Genomic DNA, 22,764 nt, shown 5'->3' on the forward strand with positions numbered 1-22,764 from the left:
TTTCCCTGATAGAACTCTCTCTATTGTTCTTAAACTGCTGGAGAAATAAATCATAGTGTTACATTCAGTATATATATATATATATATATATATATATATATATATATATATATATATATATGTATATGTATATATACACACACAAACACACACACATATATATAGATACATATATATTTCATCTAAAGAATTTCGCATTGTATTCTGTTTCAGTTCATTTAACTAGAGTTGTCCTTTGCACATTTGAATATATGGTGACTCTTCCTAAATGGATCAGTTAACTTCAGAGGACATTCATTACTAGCACTGTCACTCCTAGCTTAGAGGAGTGGTCATTCTGCATATACATTATCCATCCTGGGTTTTAGAAATTATTTGTAATCTCTATATAAACATTGTGGGTCAACTTTAAGTAGGAAAATCGTATGTTCAGTACAGTGCCAATGAGTAGGGGCAGCTACTCAGTCCCAAGTGGTTTAACACGAGAGTTTAAATTCTAAAGATGTAAGACACTAGCTATCAAAGCTAAATGCTTAATAAGTGGTAGAGATCAGTTGCTTTATGGGCTTCAAAGTGATGGGGGAGATGACTGCAGGTTGTCTGTTCTAAGAAATGCCCTTAACCAGGCAGAGACCAGGCTTTGAAACAGGTAGAAGTCAGACATATGGAGCGGGAAGCAGAGAAGATATCTTAAGAGAGAATGTATGGAGGAGAAAGAGTCATGTCCACAGAACAGTGAATCAATACGCATGGATGGGAATGGTGGGAGAAACATTATTTAAAAAAATGACTAAAAATACCACAAACCTGACAAAAAATAAGGAGCTTGAACTTGACCCTGTTTGGAAACAATTGTCTCTCTTTCTTTAAAGATAATACTGATAGAGATAGTCTTTCTTTTTTAAGTATTAATTTACTTTATTGTTGTTATAGAGGTGATATACACAGGGGTTACATTTACATAAGTCAGGCAATAGGTACACTTTCTTTCACACAGTGTCATCTAATCCCTCATTCCCTTCCATTCTCTCCCTTCCTTCTCCACCCATGAGTTGTATAGTTTACTTTCATTAATGCCCCACTTTCATTAGTGCCTTCTACTGCTACACCTTTTCATACATTTTCCTCAGATTCTGTGTCCTCCTCCCCACCCTCCCACAGATGTGCACATGAATATACTGTATATGAGGTAACAATTACAGACTCATCAGCAAAAGAAAAAATAAATTAAGAAAAGAGTCATTTGTTTCCAATAATGGAGTTCATTTCAGTATGTGTATAGTTTTATAGATATATGAAGAGGCGCTTGGGTAGTGCACCTTTGATATTCTCTCCCAAGACTATCCTCTTTTGGTCTCACTGTTGTTAACTCAGATGCCCCACCATAGATGTGTGGTACCTTTACAATGGAATTTTACATAGCCATTAAAAAATATAAAATAATGTCATTTGCAAGGAAATGGATGGAACTAGAACAAATCATCTTAAGTGAAGCAAGCCAAGATCAGAGAAACAAATGGCACATGTTCTCTCTAACATGTGGAAGTTAGATCTAAAAAGCACTTGGATATGACGAATTTCTCAGATTCTAGATCTAGTCCTTCTAGGACTTGTTTTCCATTTTCTCTTCCCACTTAGGATTAACCTACCTATCTCATAACCACACCTGTAAAGTCACTTTTTGACGTGTGAGGTGACATACATATTGAAAGGTACAAGGGTATCATGGGAGCTGATGTTGTATTGCTTACCATTATACCTTTTAATGAGAAAACAGAAAATCATCTTACTCTTCTTTTTTTCTTCCACCTACTACACATATGACTTAAATTTCAATCAAACTTCATTTTATGCTGTAAAATATAAGTACATATTTCAAGATTTCAACTTTTCTTTCTTTTTTTCTTTCTCCCCCTCTTTCTCTCTCTATCTCCTTTCTCTCCCTTTCTCTTTCTCTCTCTCTCTCCTTCCTTCCTTCCTTCCTTCCTTCCTTCCTTCCTTCCTTCCTTCCTTCCTTCCTTCCTTCCTTCCTTTCTTCCTTCCTTCCCTCCTTCCTTCCTTCCTTTTTCTTTATTTCTTTCGTGAAAATACCAGGCAGAGGGGTTGCAATCACATGAGCAAGGTAATGAGTACATTTCTTATCAAGCATTGTAGCCTCCTCCTTTGTTTCCCCTTCCCATCCCTTCCCATCTCTGCCCCCACCACTGCCCCAACCTGTGCCAAAGTTGTAAAGTTTGTTTTTCGATATAACGTCTTGTACATCTCATTGTTGCAATGGGTCCACCTGTATTCCTATTTAAACAATTTGTTTTTGCCCTTTCCCTCCACAAATTATACCAACATCAAATACAGTGAAAGCAGGGGTTATACCGTGGGGGAGGGACATACAAAGCAACAAAGAAATCATCTTATAAATATGTTAGAAACAATAGCAAGAAAGAAAACCCATTTAAGATTTTCAACTTTGGGCTGGGAAGGTGGCTCAGTGGTAGAGCGCTTGCCTTGCATGCATGAGGCCCTGGGTTCGATTCCCCAGCACCACATAAGCAAAAAGAAAAAAAAAAGCCAGAAGTGGTGCTGTGGCTCAAGTGGTAGAGCGCTAGCCTTGAGCTGAAGAGCTGAGAGACAGCGCCCAGGCCCAGAGTTCAGGCCCCACGACTGGACCAAAAAAAAAAAAAAAAAAAAAAAAAGATTTTCAACTTTTAAAATTTAGAATATGGCAGTTATTGTCACCAAGCCACATTTTGAATGATTCTTAAAAATATCTTGATGCTACTATTCAAACGACAAAAAACTTAGCAGACATAATTTAAATTGAAAGTAAAAGGCTACTTTTACTTATAATAACCATAATTCCTATTGCTGTATTTATTTGCTTAAGGAAAATGCATTTCATTATAGCCAAGAATGAAAATTAGACATATGTATATAGACTTTCACTTTTAAATGTAAAATGATATCTTTTTAAAATGAAAGTATTTCTCACTGTGGTTTGATAAACAGGTATTTTGCTCTGTTTCAATTTCTTTCTGTAAACAGTAATCATAGCAGTAGCCATCTTTGATAAAATAATGAGATTTTGTTAGCCAAGATTTATGTAGTCAGGTCCTGACAAGAAAGAATGTCACGATCACCTGGTAGCATGTTTTTCTCAAATAGATATATGTCCTCCCAGTGGAAACAATTAAGATGGTACTACAAATGGAAGGGAATTTTATTGTTTAAATATTTTCTTCCCATATTTTGAAATTAGCACCAATTAGTTGCACAAGGGGCTTTTATTTTCATAGGTCCTTATGTGAGTACAATATACCTTGGTCTCTGGTACTTTCACTCCCCTCACCTTCCCCTTTCCAAAACTAATTTCAACAGTTACATTTTCATACACGTGTGTAAAGTATTTTGGTCATGCTCACCTTCCTTTATTCTCCATGGCTTCCTACTAGTCTACTTTCCATAGGGCCTGTTCTACGTTCTTGTCATTTATTATGTTTAGTGTATGCAAACAGTTCAAGGGTGTTTTACCATGGTATGTCACACATGTCTCTGAAGTAGAAATTCAAGTGGACATAAAGGGGTGAGGTATTAGAATTTTTTCCCTTTTTTGATGGTACTGGAGTTTGACCTCAAGGTTTTGTGCATGCTATGAAGGCATTCTACCACTTGTACAATGCCTACCACATTAGAGATATCTTTTTTTCATGCAAACATGATGGAAAAGTATATTACTAATGAACCATGTCTAGTTATTTGTTTTCAGTAAAATATCTGGGAAATAACTCATAGGTCTTTAAAATATATGATCACAAACATGATTTATTAAGTTTGAGGATAAACACCAGAAAAATCTCACATTCACCTCATGTGGCCTTTTGCAACACAGACTACTCAAAAGCTAAAGAGAACATTCATTTTATTAAAATTAACTACACAATAATTTCCCCCCAAAAAGGAAAGAGAGGGACACAGGAACCACATTCCCATTTGTGACAAGAGCCAATCCAAACTCTGCCCATGCAATTTCTTAATGGCACGAGGGAAAAGGCAAAAACCACAGTGGAAACAGAAAATGCTTTCAATACTTTCTATTACCAACTTTTCATCTCATGAAGAAATTTGGACAAAGTATATAGAACAGCATGATCCCACTTGCTTCCCTGATTTCTGTCCATGCCTTTCTTTAACCTCCTCCTCTTGGTTCATGGCTCTATTTTCTTAAACTGAATGGGTAGAACGGATGTGGCTTGGTTTATTCTCAATAGTCCTTTGGTTCTTGCTGAGAGGTATTGCAGAAATAGACCAGAAGTAGTGTTCAGAAAAGAGAATTATCTACTATCTGGAAAGGGAAAAGACTCCATTTGGTTTTTATTTATGTCATTAGTTCTTCACACACAATTTCAATGCTTGATTTGTTGAGGAGTAAATATTATCTTACCTAGAGTAGATGTAAGATAATTTACATAAAGGGACTCTCATTATAAAAAACCTATGAATTCTTTTTGCTTCTGGACTAGGATATTTATTATTGTATTTCCATGGTTGAACAATTTATAATTATTTAGTGTTTACATGGCATTGTTTCCCAAGCATTCTAAACGCATTCTTGAATTTCAGCTCTCAAATTTGTCCTTACTCAACTGTGCTTTTGCTTTCTCTATGGACATCTAACAATTCTTCCAAACTCAGCTCCTCTTTTATATGCTGTGGAATAGCAGCATGTCCCCTCTCTTTACTCACAGAGGACTTATCACTGAGTTGAGCAAATGTTTCTAGTGACTTTTTGTGTTTATTGTCCTTCCATCTAGACCATAAGATTTTTTTCATATGTGGTATATATATATGGAATTCTATGCCTCCATCAGAAAGAATGACATTACCCCATTTGTTAGGAAATGGAAAGACTTGGAAAAAATTATATTAAGTAAAGTAAGCCAGGCCCAAAGAAACATAGGTCCCATGGTTTCCCTTATTTGCAATATCTAGTATATGTCTGAGTCAAGCAGAAAAGGTCAGATAAGTTGATGTTAAACAAAATGAACCCCAAGATAGGGACACAAGTGTTTTTTTCTTTCTTGCTATTGTTTCTAACATATTTATAAGGTACCATGTGATTTATTTTTTGTTGCTTTATATGTCCCTTCCCCATGGTACAACCCCTGTCTTCACTGTATTTGATGCTGGTATAATTTGGGGAGGGGAAGGGAAAAAACAAAATGTTTAAATGGGATATAGGCTGACTCATTGCAACATTGAGATGTGCAAGACACTATGTTGAGAAATGAATTTTACAATTTAGGGTGGGGGAGAGGAGTAGTTGAGGAGGTGGGAGGGAAGGGATGGTAGGGGAAAAACAAAGGAGGAGGCAACAATGCTTGATTAGAAATGTACTCATGACCTTGCTCATGTAACTATACACAGGGGTACAATAAAAAACTTACTAGAAAAACAAAAAAAAGATTTTTTTCATGGCAGGAGTTACTTGCTCTATATTTCTGTATTCTTGGCACTTTTGCTGATTTCAAGTTACTTATAATTTGTCAGAACTCTTGGTTGGAAACTAAGAAACCAAGTGGATACCCTGATGTGAAAAATATTAGAAGTCTGGGAAAGGGTCTGGCTGAATATATAGGTATGACTAGATCAGATTCCCAAGTCTATCATTATGAATATATGTCTTTCTATTTATTGTTCCTTCCTTCCTTGTTTCCAGGTAAGAACTCTCTCATTGTGCCATATAGAAGGATAGGAGCTTCTCTCTCTTCCAGTAGCAGTCTGAGGTTGATGCTCCTTGGTGCTATGGCTTGTGTTCTTTCTCCAAACTGATCATGGTTGTCACAGATGGATCACTGCTTAGCATTGAATTTTGTGGTCATATCTTGGCCCCAGGAGTTGGGATCATTGGTTCTTTCAGTCTTCAATATATTTTTTTGGGATTGGAGGAAGAGAAGATTTTCAAAGGAAAAGTGGGCTTGGGGGCTGGCAGTGTGGCAAAACAAATACTCACCAGGGAGTCCAGTGACTGCCTACTGATGATGAATCAGCTGTCTTTGCAGGAAGATGCCAGGTTTTTAGATACTGTGCCTATTTACTCTCATCCAGAATATCTTATGGTTAGTATCACACTAACCATAAACAAGATGACATGACCTGTTATTTCAATTCTCCACGGATACAGCATCATATCTTGGATGGCTTAATAACTGCTCATATGTTTTGTTCAAACAACTAAAGGCAATCTCAGAATTCTTTTGTGGATTAGTGAATAGCACAGTAATCAAATCTCTCAGTGTGGCTTGTGATGATGATGGTCAAATAGTTTTATGGTTAAAACAAAATACTATTATTAACTACTTTATGTCTATTCATGTGTCTTTCTTTTGGGTTGTCTTACTAAGACAGAAATTGATTATAAAGCACAGAAATGGTAAGTACAAGGTTGTATCGTTTAGTTTTTGTTGGTCATGGGGCCTGAACTCTGGACCTGGGCACTATCCCTCAGCTCTTTAGTTCAAGGTTAGTGCTCTACCACTTGAGCCACAGTACTACTTCCAGCTTTTTCCGCTTATGTGGTGCTGAGGAATCGAATCTAGGGCCTTATGCATGCCAGGCAAGCACTCTACCATGGAGCCACCTTCCCAGCCTCTGTAACTTTCTTTTAAAATTGGAATTTCTTTCTCTCCTTCCTCTGTCCCTCTTTTTCTTCCCTTCTCTTCCCTCCCTCCCTCCCTCCTTCCTTCCTTTATTTCTTTCTCTTTCCTCTTGCTTCTATCCTTCTATCTTTCCTTGTTCCTTCCTTCATTCCTTCCTTAATTCCTCTCCTCTCTTCCTTAATTCCTCTCCTCTCTTCCTTAATTCCTTCCTTGCTTCATTTGTTTATTTGCTTCTCTGTTTCCCTGTTGTCTGTCTGTCTGTCTGTCTGTCTGTCTGTCTGTCTGTCTGTCTCTCTTCCTCCCTCCCTCCCCCCACTTTTGGCTACCTATTTTGTTCCCAAAGCTGTAAAAACAGAAACATATGAAGTGCAAAAAGTTATTGAAGAAATTGATGGAGACCCAGCCAGTAACTATCATCATGAAATTTTCAGATTATAAGTAAAGAATATTTAGAAGATGAATTCTCACAGGGAATGGGATCAGTATCTGAAAATCAAAATACTATTTGATAAATATTTTTCGGCTTTAACACTTCTGTCAAACTCAACAGGAATCAAGTTCATGTTGAATCTATGTCATTTTTCACCTCTACCCCAACTCACTGAATTTAGACTATACACTAATGTTTACATAAAAACACATATAACCTTTATTATTTAGATTTTGTTTTGTATTGGGTATGCTTTTCTTAGCTAGTTAAGTGTGTTTATATATGGGAAAAGAACAAATCAAGCATAAATAAAATAGTGTGTCCTTTAGAAATCAATGTTGTGAAACATTGGAGGAATTCAATGTATATTTTATTTAAAAATATTTATTGGGTACTGCCTTAGTTTAATTTTTCATCTTTACTTTATAGGCCTGGAAGATCAGCAAAAATCTGAAGCTGATACCTCTTCAAGTATTACTCTGTTCTCAGAAATGTTTTTGTGAGCGTGGCCCTAACATCTTCGGAATTGCTTAAACAGAATTTCACTGGACTGAACTGTCTGCTGTTCCCAGTCAACACATGCCTACTACTGATATTTTCATGAATCCATTAAACAAATGAAGACAAATCATTCCATGTCAAAGATCTCTTTTTAAGCACTAAAATTCTACCTATTTAGGCTTGAAAAATTGGCTAAAAATAAAAGGCAAATGAAGATCCATGCATCATGTTATTTTCTTTCTGTCAATTTATAGTTTCAGTCTTCCTTTTCAAGAAAATATTGAGACTTTAATTGGGAAAAAGTTTGTTTGGTGAGTTATTACAATTGAAATAATCTAATTTTAGTTGATAACTTACTACCTTTCATGATTTTAATGTGGTTCCTTTGCTTTGAGGAACAATAAAAAAGAGAAAGAAATTATGAAAATGTATCGTACATTTTGCATACATTAGTGGATTTGAACGTGTGGTTTTGTCCAGCACTATCTGCATCATTTGAGAACTTGTTAGAAATGCAGTTAATCAGGCCTCACCTAAAACAATTGAATCAGAAACTCTTGGAGCCTGGGCCAGGGATCGCTGCTTCAACAAATGCTCTGAGTGACTTATGTGCCCTAGTTTGCAAACCACAGTTTATTCTAGTTTGCTGTGTGTTTGGAAAAGCCAGGCATTTAATCCTAATTTTATATTTTAATTCTATTGGAAACGTATTTCTTCATATAAGTCTTTGGTGGTCCTTGTGGGAAACAGAGTCTCTCCTTTCATCATGATGTTATTTTCTAGCTAGGCCTTTATGAACTCAATTCAGGACATATTCCTTTATGTATTAGAGTTGCTGCTGCCACAACTGGGAAGCTCCATCAATGGAACACAGCAGAAACTCTGTCCCAAGCACTAGGGTCAAGTGCCACTCACACAGAGAAAGTTATCCCAAGGTAACTTTAAGGCTCCATTAACCAAGAATGCACCTAAATCAGAGTGCACATCAAAAACATAAGCATGCACTGAAAATGAGTTATAGAAATACACTATGTTTATGATGGGAAAATGCTCAGTAAACTGGTTTTGACTAGAGAAATATTTTCAGACAACCTATTCTATTAAAAATATTTTGTGTACCATTTGAATCCCATAATCTCAGCTCCATTCACCCATCAGTACACTTGTTTATTCAACAAATAAGTTGGGTAGTTCTTGAAGCTCATGAGATGTGAGGGATGATCTTCACTGTTTCACCTTTTTACCCTTGGTTTCTTCACATCTCAAGGTCCTGTAGCCTTGGTTCTGTTTCACCAGTCCACAATCACTGGCCTCTCAGTGGTCATCGGTGACTCCCCTTCCACCCCCCGCCCCAATTCACCAATACCTCAGAAGGGTTAAGCCTTGCTGGACTGGACCCCACTGCTTTGCCCCCTTGAAATTATACTCTTTAGGCTCATTCCTATTTCCTACCCCTTTAATTGAATTCTCTCTTGAACCTTTCCACGGCACACAGGGAGTAATGAAGACACCTCAAAATGGTTCTTACCCAGTGTAGAGTGGGGGCCCTGAAGGGCCAGAGAAGTTGTTCAGGGTGAAGAAAGTCCATGGCGCACACCTATTTCTAGGCAGGGCTGCAGAGAGTGAAGATGGTTTATGTGCATGAGCTTGGGTGTTTACTAAAGCACTTTAGCAGAAGAAAGTAATGGCTTTTTAGTATCATCAGATCATGTCAGTTGAGTATCCAGTATGAGCTATCTGACATATTCAAAGGCAAGACTGTGTGGGTCTCAAGAAGAGAGATAGGCTGGTGAGCCCCATGACAGACTCAAGATGAAGGTTAGTAGTAAGCCTAGATCATAGTAGATGGTTTGAAGCAGTGGCTTGAATCAAAAGGGGCCACCTTATAGGAAATCATTACCTTTTCTCCCCATAAGTAAGTTTGGGGGAGGGGAAAATTGAGAACTTATCTGAGGGATAAAGGTGGCTTATAGCTGTTGCTGTCCCAGTAAAATAGAACTCCAGCCACTGACATGGATGTACACATGGCTGGTTGTTTGTCATTTATACAAAGGACATAAAGATACATTTACAATGTTTAAAATGGGCCAATTAAAGTATTCCCATCAGGGAATACTGACTTTCAAAAGAAATTGTTACCCATATTCCACAGAAATATTTACATTTTATGTTTATAGTTACCTATCTCACAAATAATATAGATACTTCCCAGAGGAAAAGCATTGTCTAGGAATGGACAGGGGTCTCTGGCCCCTAATTGTTCCATGTACCATGACCCAGACATGAATTACCTGAAGACTAGCTGGATCAAGCTTTTCTCTGCTAAAGACTTGCCATGCTCACTCTCCCTTTTTATTTTGATTTTGAGCTGACACATGATTATACATATTCATGGGATACAATCTTTCAGTTTCTCTTCCTGCATCATCTTTCTTCAGATTGGAATGCTATTTCCTCTATCCTCCTCATTCTTCAGGAAGTGGTCCCTGGCCACCCTATTTAAGAGTACTATCCAGCATGCATGAAGCTTTGCCCTTCCATTCCTCGTTTTGTCATTTTCTATGCCAATCAATCTATGATGTATTTAGTAATGGTGTTTACTGTCTATTACCTCTTTTGTAACTCCCTAAAAGTAGGGCTGAACAGGAGTTTTTCCTAGTATTTTGTCATGAAATTTCTCAAAGCTACAGTAAAGCTGAAAGAGTTTTATATCAGGTGCTTATCATTGAGTTTCTATCATTAACCTTTACTATCAGTTAATTGTTATATTGAAATTATATTTTAAGTGTTATTACATTTCCATTTCTCTTGAGTTACCAATCCATCTTCTTTAATGTGCATGGAAACAACTTTCAAACATCAGTATATTTCTAAATAGAAACAATTTAGTAATCCTATTGCTAACAGGGGCTCAATATATTTTTAAAAATTCTTGTTTTGTTTATATGACTTTAACAAATCACTTTCAAACTCTTATTGAGATGTGCAGCATTATCACCTCCCTGGAAAGATGTTTCCTGTCCTCTCCCTAATGGATTGCTAGCTTTTTCAAGTAAAAATGCAAGGAGCATATTTGTACTAAAAATTCAAATTCATCTAGGATTTTATAGTCTATCTAGTAGCACTACTTTATAGTAAATTTCTACCCTAGCCTTTGAAATCAACCATTGTGCTGACTTTTTCCCCAGAGATTTTGCCTGTTCTAAAACCTCCTTTCAAAAGAATCATGCAATGTATATTCTTTTCTATAAGACTTTTTGTTGTGGCATAATAACTAATCATTCATATTATTTCATAATAAATGCATGAATGCATAAATTGCAACCATATGTTCTTTTTTTTCCTTTCCTTTTTCTTTTTAATGCAGTCCTGGGGCTTGCACTCAGGGCTTGAACTCAGGACTTGGGTTTGAACTCAGGGTCTGAGTGCTATCTCTCAGCTTTTTTGCTCAAGACTAGCCTTCTACCACTTGACCCACAGCTCCACTTCCAGCTTTATGGTAGTTAATTAGAGAAAAAACTCTCATGGGCTTTCCTTCCCAGGCTGGCTTCGAATCAGGATTCTTATATCTCAGCCTCCTGAGTAGCTAGGTTTACAGACGTGAGCCACTGATGCCTGGCTCAAATATCTTTTCTATTATTGTTTTGTTTTGACAGTTCTGGGGCTTGAACTCTGGGTCTAGACACTGTCCCTGCGCTTCTTTGGTTCAAGGTTAGTGCTCTACCACTTGATCCATAGTGCTGCTTCTGGATTTTTCTGAGTAGTTTAGTGGCATTAAGTGTCCCACGGACTTTCCCAACCGGGGTTGGCTTTGAACTGCAATCATTAGATCTCAGCCTCCTGAGTAGCTAGGATTACATATGTGAGCCACAGGTGCCTGGCTTCAAATATGTTTTTTTAAATTATTGAATACTATTCCATTTTGTAACTGTACAAGTTTTTTATAGCCATTTTCCTTTTGTCATCTTATGACTATGTTTACAAAGAAATAAAAAGACATTCTCCCATGATCCCAATTCTTCTTTCAGGCTAGCCAAAGATCGGACTTTAACAAGGAAAAATCAAATTCTTCTTTGCACTCTACTGACTCAGATAGTAGACAGATGCTGTCTCATCTATCATTGATGGCTTTGTTAATGGGTAAAAAGGCCAGAGACACAAGAGGAGATTGTTTAAAAGTCAGAGGGAGCACTGTCTACAGGAGACCACTTCATAAGGCTAATCTAGGTCTGCTACAAAGTGCTTGTTTTTGTTTAGTTTTCATGCTGCTGCTGCTGATTCTTCTTCTTCTTCTTCTTCTTCTTCTTCTTCTTCTTCTTCTTCTTCTTCTTCTTCCTCTTCCTCTTCCTCTTCCTCTTCCTCTTCCTCTTCCTCTTCCTCTTCCTCTTCCTCTTCCTCTTCTTCTTCTTCTTCTTCTTCTTCTTCTTCTTCTTCTTCTTCTTCTTCTTCTTCTTCTTCTTCTTCTTCTTCTTCCTCTCTCTTTCTTCCCTTTCTTTTCTAAAGGATTAAGGCTGTCACTTTGAATCATGATGTTACAATACATGGCTTAGGTTACATTATTTTCAATATTAAAATGGTAAAGAAAATGGCTGAGCTGGTAGCTGCCTGTTGGGTTCCTGATTCACAGGCAAGAGCAAGTTGATGGAACCATAAGGAAATGGTGTTCATGCCTGTGGGAGTGAATATGTTGCCTTTCTTCCTTGTTTTGATTCTTGTCCACAGCAAGGCAGGAACTGGAGGTCAGAAAAGCATCCACTAGTACAGCATTCTCTAAATAAGTATACAGTCATAGTAGTGGGACTCTGCCTCATCTTTCAGAAAGCTAAATACATGTAAGCTTCATCAATTTTGTTGTGTAATTTTATTAGTATACACTGCAACAATCATCCAAGCTTTCCAGGCTGAGCACTTTCTTGAGAAACAGAATTTGCCTCTTAAGAAAAACAAAACTCATCTGAAGTTAATTTGTCTTTTTCTAAATGCATTTAAAAATACAGTTAATATGTTTTATAGATAATGGGCAAGGAATAAAGTACCATCTTTCCAATAAAAATATGGAACTAAGTAGTTTCAGTGTAGACATTTACCAGGGTTGTTGAATTCTAACAAAAACAATGTTCACAATATGTTACCTGTGTTTCCCTTCACCTGATGGTCTGCATTATGAACTGGAGTTCTGATCCATTAAGTTCTTAAAAAGATATTTAGAGACACTGAATCTGTTATGAAACACATGCTGAGTATTTCATTACTTAGTTCCAAGTTCACTTGTTGTGAAAGAGATGATTTATTGTTAGAAAAGCTCTTTTCCACTGTATTATGTGGCTTGCAATATTACAGATATTCCCATTGCTTAGTACCAATGAATTTTCCAGTGTACATGTCCTATAACCAGTAATTTGAACCCAACATGTCTTTCTAAAATTTAGATGCATCTAAGAAAATCTAAATGGTTTGATTTGGAAATTGGAAGGCCAATGCATGATGAAGAGATGACAAACAAAAGTCAGAAGTCCCAAATTGGCCTACTTTAGTTTGCTATTGTTTGTTGGAAGAAGATCCACAGGGTTGTCAATACTGTATAGAAGAATCAGGTACTGTCTGTGCCTAACAGGATTCCAATACATCTATGTGAAACGTCAATCTAAACAAAGTACTGATTTTTACCCTAAGGGAGATACTAAAGATTGACTGAGGTAGTTTTCTGAGGCGTCTTGTAGGCTTGTGATTTCAAGAGACTATGCAGTTTCTGAAAGTTGGTATCATTGTGGAACCTGATATAGAAGATACTCTCAGAGGGTAATGTATTTCAGCCTGTTTAAGACTTGTCAGGCTGTTCCTTGCAATAGTATAATAACAGGATAGACCAGAAGAGGAGGAGAGAAAACATGCAGGAAAAGGAGTGAGGAAGTTGGCCTCTGAGAGGACAGTACTTGTGTTGTTTTAGGATATGTGGGAGAGCAGCTTGGAATCTGGTCAGCCCACTTTTCAGTTTGATATGTTCCAGAAACCTGAATAGGTAAAGCAATTTATCCAAAAATTATACAGCATACCAATGACAAAATGAAAAACCCTCAGCTCCCTGTTTTCATTCAATGTGACTTAATCCAAATGCGCCAGTGTCTCACTCAGAGATTCCTCAGGGAGCAGGAAGTCTGCTTCTCTCTCTAATTTTCTAAGTGCTACACAAGTGCTACTCTTGAGACACTTCACTGTTCTGTCTTCTAGTCCTTTAGAAAACAGCTTGCCCTCTCCTCCCTCTGTCCTTCGTCTTTTCTTTCTCAAGCTTATTATGATTTCTCTTTTCTTTTCATTTGGCAATACTAGGGATTGAACTTGGGGCCTTGTGCTTGCGAGGCAAGAGCTCTACTTCTTGAGCCACACTCTCAGTCATTTGGCTTAGCTTGTTTAATTTGTTTTTCAGAGAAGGTCTTATAATTTTGCTAGGGCCAGCCTGGAACCAAGATCCTCCCATCTTTACCTTCCAAGTTGCTAAGATGGCAAGTATATGGTACAAAGCTGGCCTTTTCTCTTTTATTTCTTAGCTTTCTTCACATTCTTTGTGTATGTGTGTGCCAGTCCTAGGGCATGAATTCAGGGCCTGTAAGAGGTCACTGGGCTTTTGTGCTCAAGGTTAGTGCTCCACCACTCAAGCCACAGCTCCACTTTTGGCTTTTATGATAGTTAATTGGAGATGAGAGTCTCATGGACTTTCCTGAACTGTCTGACTTTGAACCTCAACTCTCGATCTCTGCCTCCAGAGTAGCTAGAATTACACTTGTGAGCCACTGGTACCTAGCTCCTTTACATTTTTAAGGATGATATTCTCAGTTCAAGTTTTCAGAAACATTTAATTCAAACTAGATTAGATGGCATAAGTAGGAGACTAGAATAGTAATTAAAATGGAGTTGATATTTGTTTGCTGAAAATTGTGTATTCATTTTCTTCTAATTAATTTAATTTCTTTTTAATTAATATTCTGTTTTCTGAAAATTTGGTATCTATTCTTTTCTTCCTCTACAAAAAGTGACCAGTATCACTCATAGTTCTGGTGAGGAATTTATTTTAGAGCTCATTAGCTCTAAATTAATTAAATAGTTCTAAATTAATTTTTGGTCAGTGTCAAACTATTATTTTTTAGGGTAAGTCCCTCAAAAGCATCATTAATTGGTTTTTGGGGTTAGATAATTTTTAGAATAGTATTTTCTTATCATTAAGCAATTACTAAAGTAATAATATATGTGTTCATATTTATAAATGTTCACATATATATGCTCATATAGATGTTCATAGTTGTTGAATATATGCAAATATATAAAAATGTTCCTGAGAAACCTGGCAGTGAAGGGCATTCACTTTTACCGTTTGGGCTTCATAAAATATGTTGTTCATTTCAGGTCACATGATGGAATTAGAGAATTAAATGTTAAGTATTTGATGCTCTTAAATGAAATAGACAGACTTGAAGGAGAACTGTCTTTTCTTTCAGGTGGAAAAGGATAGTGCTTGAAAACAATTTCCCTGTTCCATGGATAGACTTGCTGCCATTGCTAGGCAGTCATTGTGTTGCCTCAAACATATTCAGCTCAGAAGTCCATTCAGAGAGAACAAGGTACTGTTGTTTTCCTCATGTCACTCATAAATGAGCTACAGAGTGCAGAGTAAGAAGAGATGCAGTATTCTCCTCTTATTTCAAACTTAGCTTCTCTTGTCACAGGGTCACTGATGTCTTGAAAACATGTATGACATGGATATAGGATCTAGTTTCCCAGATGTGCAACAGTTTGAGCTCCTGAGGGGATTAAGTGCTCTGGCTTCATTACCAAGCCTGAGACTTCTGAAGGTCAGAATGACATCTGAACTGTCTATCTCTACTCACAAAAAGCTGAGTCCTCAGAGCCCTAAAACTAAACATCAATAAGAAAGAGAAGCTGAGTGTGGATACACATGCCTGTAATATCAGCATAGTGGAGACCTAGGAAGGACTCTTAGTTGGAGGCCATTCTGGATCCCTTAGTAAGTTCCAAGTTGGATTGAAAATGAAAATAAAAATTAATAAAAATAGAGAAAAAGAGAACTAGATGCATTGGAAAGAAATATTACAGGAGATGTATTTCCCACTTATGCTTATGACTGACTTCAGAAACTTGGGCCTGTTTTTTGTAATAAATAATCCACGTTTATAGCTGCATTCATTTTTAGCAGGAGGAAAAGAAAATCCAAACTCCCATCAGTCTAGGAGCATTGTGAAACAGTATAACTTTAAAATCTTGTGAAAGATTCACGTGAAGAGGAGTTGGGGGAGGGGGTGGGGATCGAAGAACGTTCTGAGGCCACAGAAATACCTGGTAATTAGAATTATTGCCTGGAATTAAAATTATATATCTAAAATTATTGCTTTTTAAAAATAGTCCTACTTCCAAACTTGTGGTATATTGAACAAACAAACTCAGGAAATACTTCTAACAGTCATTGATTAATGCCCTCAAGTCATATCTGAGTTGATATATTAACACTTTTAATGCCAAGCTCGTTCAGTTAAACCATATGTTGACCACTGCACCATGGGACTGACTTCCATGATATAAGAAAGAAATTTAAATAAGTCTAAAAAATCAAACCTCCCTCAGAGGCGACTTGTGATTCTTAATATAATTTCTCTTGATATTTCAGGAAGGGAACCAAAACTGCCTTGTTCATTCATTTTTTTCAAAATTTTTATTTATATGCTTAATCTTATAAGCTATAAATCCTGTTTCCTGGTTTTTGAAAGGTTCTCAGAAGCTACAGTAATATATCTAAGAGCAGGCACTTTTCCCCCAATTAATGCAGAAACCAAATTTATAACAATGTTTATATTTTACTTTGTGTTTGAATTATTATTCTTCTCCCAAAGAAAATCATATAGCATTCTGACTGCATGTGAAAGAAAATAGAGACTTCTAACCTAAATAGAAGCTGGGGGTCGGGGGTTGGGGGGAAGGGGGAAATAAATTTGAAACTGGTAATTGAGAAAACCTTCAAGCTTCATATTTCTAGTTCCTCTTATCCCTTGTTCCATAAATTTTCAGGGAATAATAGAGTTAGGAGAATCTATGAAAAATTCAAATTCCATGTGGGTAATTTTTTTTAATGGAAATCTCCTGGGTAGCAGGAAGAAGTTTAACAAAGCAAGACTGTTGAGTGAAGGTAGGTACTATGCCTTTGGGTTGGTGGAATATGCACCATTTTAATGACACAAAATAAAATGAATTGATGAATACGTCTCAGAAACAATTCCCTATCAATATTCATCATTGAAGTAGAGTCCATATTTGTCACTTCACCTATACTTGGTTTATTTGGTTCTGTGCAGAGAAAGCCTGAACAGCTCTGTCTAGAGCTTAACTGTTCATGATTGTCTTGATGACCACTAGGTGACACTGTTGCTTCAAGAGTTCCTGTAGGAAAGCACCATCAGGAGGGTGAAAAGTTACACAGGAAGAAGCACTGTGGTCTATATTTGTTATAAATGTGTTGTTTACGTTTAAAGGTGAACATTTGATTTTCTGGAATCAAACTAATAATACTGATGACCAACAACTTACAAATAGTTCTGTTATAATGAGACAAGAGAATAAACCTACCACATTGTCTCTAGCCATTTATTTACATCCCTCCCCCGCCCCCCGCCCCCATCAATATCTAGTGTTTGTCAACTGCTGACTCTGTAACAAAGTTATTTTATTTCATACTTTTGGTGGGCCAAATTAACTGAAAATTATAAAGTCAGGAAGGGGCAGAATTAGAATTCAACCCTCTTGAGGGTACTGTTTTTCCCACAGATAGGGTCCCTTGTTTATACAACAAGCTACTGGCTGGTGGGAGGGCCAGGACCTGGGTTCTGGAATAATATTTCAGATCTAGGTCACCATGCCAAAATACACAAAAAGAACATTTAAATTTGTATTTCAGAGAAATGATTTTTTTTTTTTTGTCGGTTGTAGAGCCTGAACTCTGGGCCTGGGTGCTGTCCCTCAGCTCTTCAGCTCAAGGTAAGCACTCTACCACTTGAGCCACAGGGCCACTTCTGAATTTCTGGTTGTTGTTGTTGTTGTTGTTTTAAATAAGTTTTTTATTATGAAAGTATCATATAGAGGGGTTACAATTACATGAGCAGGGTAATGAGTACATTTCTTATCAAGCATTGTAGCCTCCTCCTTTGTTTTTCCCCTACCATCCCTGCCCTGCCCTCTCATCTCCAGGACTACATTTCTCCTCAACCATCTCCCTCCTCCACCAAAGTTGTAAAGTTCATATTTTGACATAGTGTCTTGTACAACTCATTGTTGATTAGAGTCTCACAGACTTTCCTTCCCCAGGCTGGCTTTGAACTGCCATCTTCAGATCTCAGCCTCCTGAGTAGCTAGGATTACAGGCCCTGAGTAGATAGGATTACAGGCCTAAGCCACTGGTGCCCGGCTCAGAGAAATTATTTTTAAAAATCAAATATTCCATATAAAATTGAATTTCAGACAAACAAGCAATGCATTTGTCTTTTGTATAAGTACATTCCAAAAAAACAGCATGAGACATTCTCATACCAAAATCACTCTTCTGTATGCATCTAAAATTTAATTGACTAAGTAACCTCTATTCTTTTCTTTTTTTTTTTTTTGTAACCTCTATTCTTATTTGCTTACTCTGGTAATACTACATGAACTATTACTCAATTAACTTAGGAGAAGTTGAATAAAACTCAGCTAATTTCTTTCCTCTATCTCAGACTCTTCTTTCTGCTTCCCCTTCAATTTCTGTCTGAAGAATGGGTATTTGACCATTTAAAGGACACTGGTGCAATTCTGCCCTTTTTACTTTTGCTTCTTACCTCTTTCCAGATTTGTGTCAGTTGGTGGCACTAGGCTTGCCTTGTTCTATTTATTTTTCTCTCTACCAGGCCCTTTTCACATTTACAATTTCTACCTTAAAAGCCCTCTAAGGACTGGGAAGGTGGCTCAGTGGTAGAGCGCTTGCCTTGCATGCCTGAGGCCCTGGGTTCGATTTCTTAGCACCACATAAGCAAAAAGAAAGAAGCCGGAAGTGGGGCTGTGGCTCAAGTGGTAGAGCGTTGGCCTTGAGCTGAAGAGCTGAGGGACAGCGCCCAGGCCCAGAGTTCAGGCCCCATGACTGGACCCCCCAAAAAAAAAAAAAGCCCTCCAGTATCCTGTGCTTTCTAATTGGTTATACTTCTTGAAAGAGTAGATTTCGTTTTCTTTTCTTTTCTTTTCGTTCTTAATATATATTTTTTATTGGAAAGATACTATACAGAGGGGTTACAGTTACATGAGCAAGTTGTGACCTCTGATTTCTTACCCTTCACTTGCTCTGCAGCTGACCACAGTCTGCTTTCTCCATCTATTACCATAATAAAGCTCCTCTCTCTCAGTCACTCAGCAACTTTCTAATTGCTAAATTCCATGTTTACTAAGTACTTGTCTACTTTTTAATTCCTATTTGATGGTGTTCCATCTCTAATCCCTTCTTTCATTCTCCTAGTATTATTTCCGTGGCTTAACTATCACTTTATTGTGACAGATTCCAAGATTTCCAATCTCAGTCATTATAACAGTGTTCCTACAAATTAAACCACATGAAAACACTCTTTAGTTCAAAATATTTTATAGTTATAATTTATGTGACTCAGGGGCTAGGAATGTGCCTTAGGGGTAAGTGCTTACCTAGAATGCATGAGGCCCTGGGTTTGATTCCTTGGTTCCAAATCAACAAAAAAATAAATAAAATTAATTGAAAAAGTGGAAGTGGAGCTGTGGCTCAAAGTGGCACTAGCCTTGAGCGTAAAAGCTCAGGGACAGTGCCCAGGCCCTGTTCAAGCCCACGACGGACCATCCCCCCGCCCCTGTTCCCCCCAAAAAAAATGAAAGGAAAAAATCCTCCCCAAAACAGCAACATAATTTATGTGACTCAACTGCTATTCTTGACCAGATCTTTTTCTTTTGATTTTCAATAGGATTCTGTTATCAATATAAAAAGAAAGCCAAATCTTCAAAGGAATGTAAGATTCTATCACAGTCTATTTAATTAATGATTACTCTGGAATGGCAAGAATAAAAAAGCCTACTCTTTTGCTAGGACTCTGCATTGTTATACCTTGTGAAAAAGTTGGTTAAAACAACAACAAAAAAGCACCAGAAATGGATACTTGCGTGGTTTGGGGGGTGGTTGGGGGAGGTTGGGGCTGGAGGGACAGTGTGGGGCGGTGTTGGGGCCCAGGGGAGATGGTTAGACAATAAAGCAGGGAGAAGGGAGGAGTACACAGACAAGAATCCATTGTATATACCATAACAATTAAGAAATGTAAGGGAAGAGGTGGGACATAGGGAGATGAGATTGAAGGGGACAACAGATCAAGAAGCATTAAATGACACTTCCCTTGTACAACACCTTAAAGACAATAAAAACAAATAAATTAAAAATATAAAACAGCCCTTATCTGGGAGTTGACCATGTCCCTGTGACTGGAGGTAGGCTATGAAAATTCTTTTCCTATTTGATGCCAATAAGGGCCATCAAGTTCAGAGTTGGTGTGCTCCATGACTATGATTCAGCCACTCATAACTACATTCAGTTTGGGGAGCATTGTCCCCTCAAAGTGTGGACTAGGATGTGAAGATCATTCATCTAATATGTCTTATTCCAAATCTCAAAGACTAATTCCAGCAAGGAATTACAGACTTTTAACTCTTTTAAAGCATGTGGTGTTTAGTTTTAACAACTCATGGAAATCATAGTTATGTTAAATATCCTCTCATTCTTGGGACTTTCATGAGTCTTTTTTAAATTTTTTTATTTTTATTTTTTTATTGTGAACATACTGTACAGAGGGGTTACAATTACATGGGCAAGATAATGAGTACATTTCTTATCAAGCATTGTAGCCTCCTCCTTTGTTTACCCTTCACATCCTTTCATGAGTCTTGATAATTAATGGAGATGTATTAGAAAACACTGACCACTTTGCTTTGTTGTATGAGCGAATTAAATTTTGGACATTGAGCTCCTGAACATAGATCTTTTTTTTTTTTTTCACAATTTGTACTTCTTGAATCCCACCTCCAGTTTGGCTTTTTGCTGATGAACAGATAATGGAGTCTCATGGTTTTTATTTTTATTTGCCTGGCCTGGCTTTGAATCTTGATCCTCAGATCTCAGCCTCCTGAATAGTCATGCATAATTTTTTAAAGTAACTTGTTGGAGGAATAACTTCAAATAGTAAGAATGTTCATAGGATAGGAGACTTTGGTGACTACATATTTAATTAGATGGAGATTTTCATTTAACTTCAAGTTTATAGATAGCCCTTAGAAATTCTGTCCAGACAACTGATGGAATTGATAGGTTTAAGAACCGTAGATCATTGAATACATTTATTACTTCTTATTTTGGCACCGATTTTAGTTTCCAAATGCCATGAGGCCTTGTTTATGCAGATTGGATTCAGACCCACAGTCAATTCATTAGAAGTGATTTTTAGATGAAAATATGAGAGAATATGATAGTCAGGGAAATTTCATAAGGAATTGCCTTAGAGTGAAATCTCTTATAACAGTAATAGTAACTTGCACTTTGTTTTTGCTCATTCCCAGTATTGCAAATAGCAGATATGACTAATAGGTTTATGCAAATTTTCTTATTAAAGGTGATGCACAGCTTCAGAATTCTTCTTGCCTTCACATATTTCAGCATTTTAGCTGAAGAATGAACTCATGGATTAACACAAATGAACATAGAGCATAGAACATAGAACTTGTTATTAAATTCTAGATTGAGCAAGTGGAGAAGTTTGTGGAAAATTACAAACTAGATAAAATTTCTATCCCAAGACAAGAAGAAAATATTTCATTGCAATTAAGCAATGATGTGACATGAGACATAAATGGTACCTTTCCATGAATATACTTTTAATGTAGGAAGGCATATTAAAGACCTAATTCAAAATTCAAGGGACTCAAACAATGAGATCCAAATAATCTTAGTAACCAATGAAAGAAATTCATGTGAGCTAACAGCTAATATTTATCAGTGCTTTCCTCATAGGCCAAGCATTGTTCTTGGTGCCCACTTATCAAAGTCCTCCTCTTAAAGACCTTGAAAAGTTGGCACAAAGTTTTAGCTTTGCTTGCCAATGTGCTAGTTGGTTGTCTGGCTCTAGCATAACAATTCAACTATATTTCTGTTCATATTCCTCTTGGTATAAGTAAAATATTCCTTAGGAGTTGCTTTACCTGTTCTATTTTTTTACCCCCAGTAATATATAATAAATTCAATACTAAATATCAATACAGTCAATGTAAATTTTAAACCTTGAAACTTGTAAATGTCGGTTGGGCCAGTAATTACGGGAGAGAATGAAAACTCTGGTGCTGTCAACCTGGTACTTGTTGACATAAAAGATATATTTTGTAGAAAACCTAAAAATTCCTTTAAAATATGTTGAACAAACTAAATTGTTAGGAGGCTTTTCTACACTTGGATAAATAATAAACCCCCAATGTATTCACTTTTCCTTTTTCTATCACCCTCTGTTTTAGTTTTACTTAGCCACCTAATTTGGCTTCTGGAAACAAAGATACTTGAATACAGGGAAATTCAGAATATTATTCCTGTGTTTGTTGTGGAACAAAACATTGGGAGCAACTCATATTTGAAATGTGTTGTCAGCTGTGAAATGGAAATCAAAATAAGCACAAGAGTGTATTTCATTGATTCAAAGTATCAGGAAGGTCTAACCACAGAAACTGTAAATTTTTATTGAACAGTTGCTGGAGACAACTAGATCATGATGATGAAGTACTGTGGAAATCTACACAGGACATAAAAGAGTGAGATAACTCAGAAGATGAGTTCATTGTATATCTGGGCTTACATGAGATATTGATCCAAAACCCTCATTGGATCTTGGGAAAAATATCCACCAATAAAAATGGTTCTTTGACATTGGGATCATAGGAGTTTACCTAAACATATTATTAGAAATCTAGATAAGATTATACCACGACTTTTTCATAGTGTTTTCAGCAATAATATATTATTGGGAGCAATCTAAGTATCTAGTCATTGGAAAAAAATATATATTATGATATTTTTTGTGAAGGAATATGATATAGTACTTAAACTCTGTGTTC

The 22,764-nt window shown here is 36.8% G+C and overlaps 1 protein-coding gene and 1 long non-coding RNA gene across 3 annotated transcripts in view; one reads left to right on the forward strand and one right to left on the reverse strand.

The window, feature by feature from the left end:
- Lrrc69 (leucine rich repeat containing 69) overlaps positions 1-7,782 on the forward strand; it is a 73,148-nt gene extending 65,366 nt beyond the window's left edge. For both annotated transcript variants that reach the window (XM_069991039.1, XM_069991041.1), the window contains one exon: positions 7,510-7,782. In XM_069991039.1, coding sequence (XP_069847140.1) covers positions 7,510-7,614 — 105 coding nt within the window. In that variant the 3' untranslated portion in view covers positions 7,615-7,782. The remainder of the gene's footprint in view (positions 1-7,509) is intronic.
- Positions 1-22,764, reverse strand: part of LOC138805850 (uncharacterized) — a 68,308-nt gene that overhangs the window by 37,397 nt on the left and 8,147 nt on the right. The gene's annotated exons all lie outside the window — the stretch shown is intronic.

This window comes from Dipodomys merriami, unplaced genomic scaffold (genome assembly GCF_024711535.1).
Source record: "Dipodomys merriami isolate MVZ:Mamm:240054 unplaced genomic scaffold, mDipMer1.0.p SCAF_4, whole genome shotgun sequence".
Classification (NCBI taxonomy): Eukaryota; Metazoa; Chordata; class Mammalia; order Rodentia; family Heteromyidae; genus Dipodomys; species Dipodomys merriami.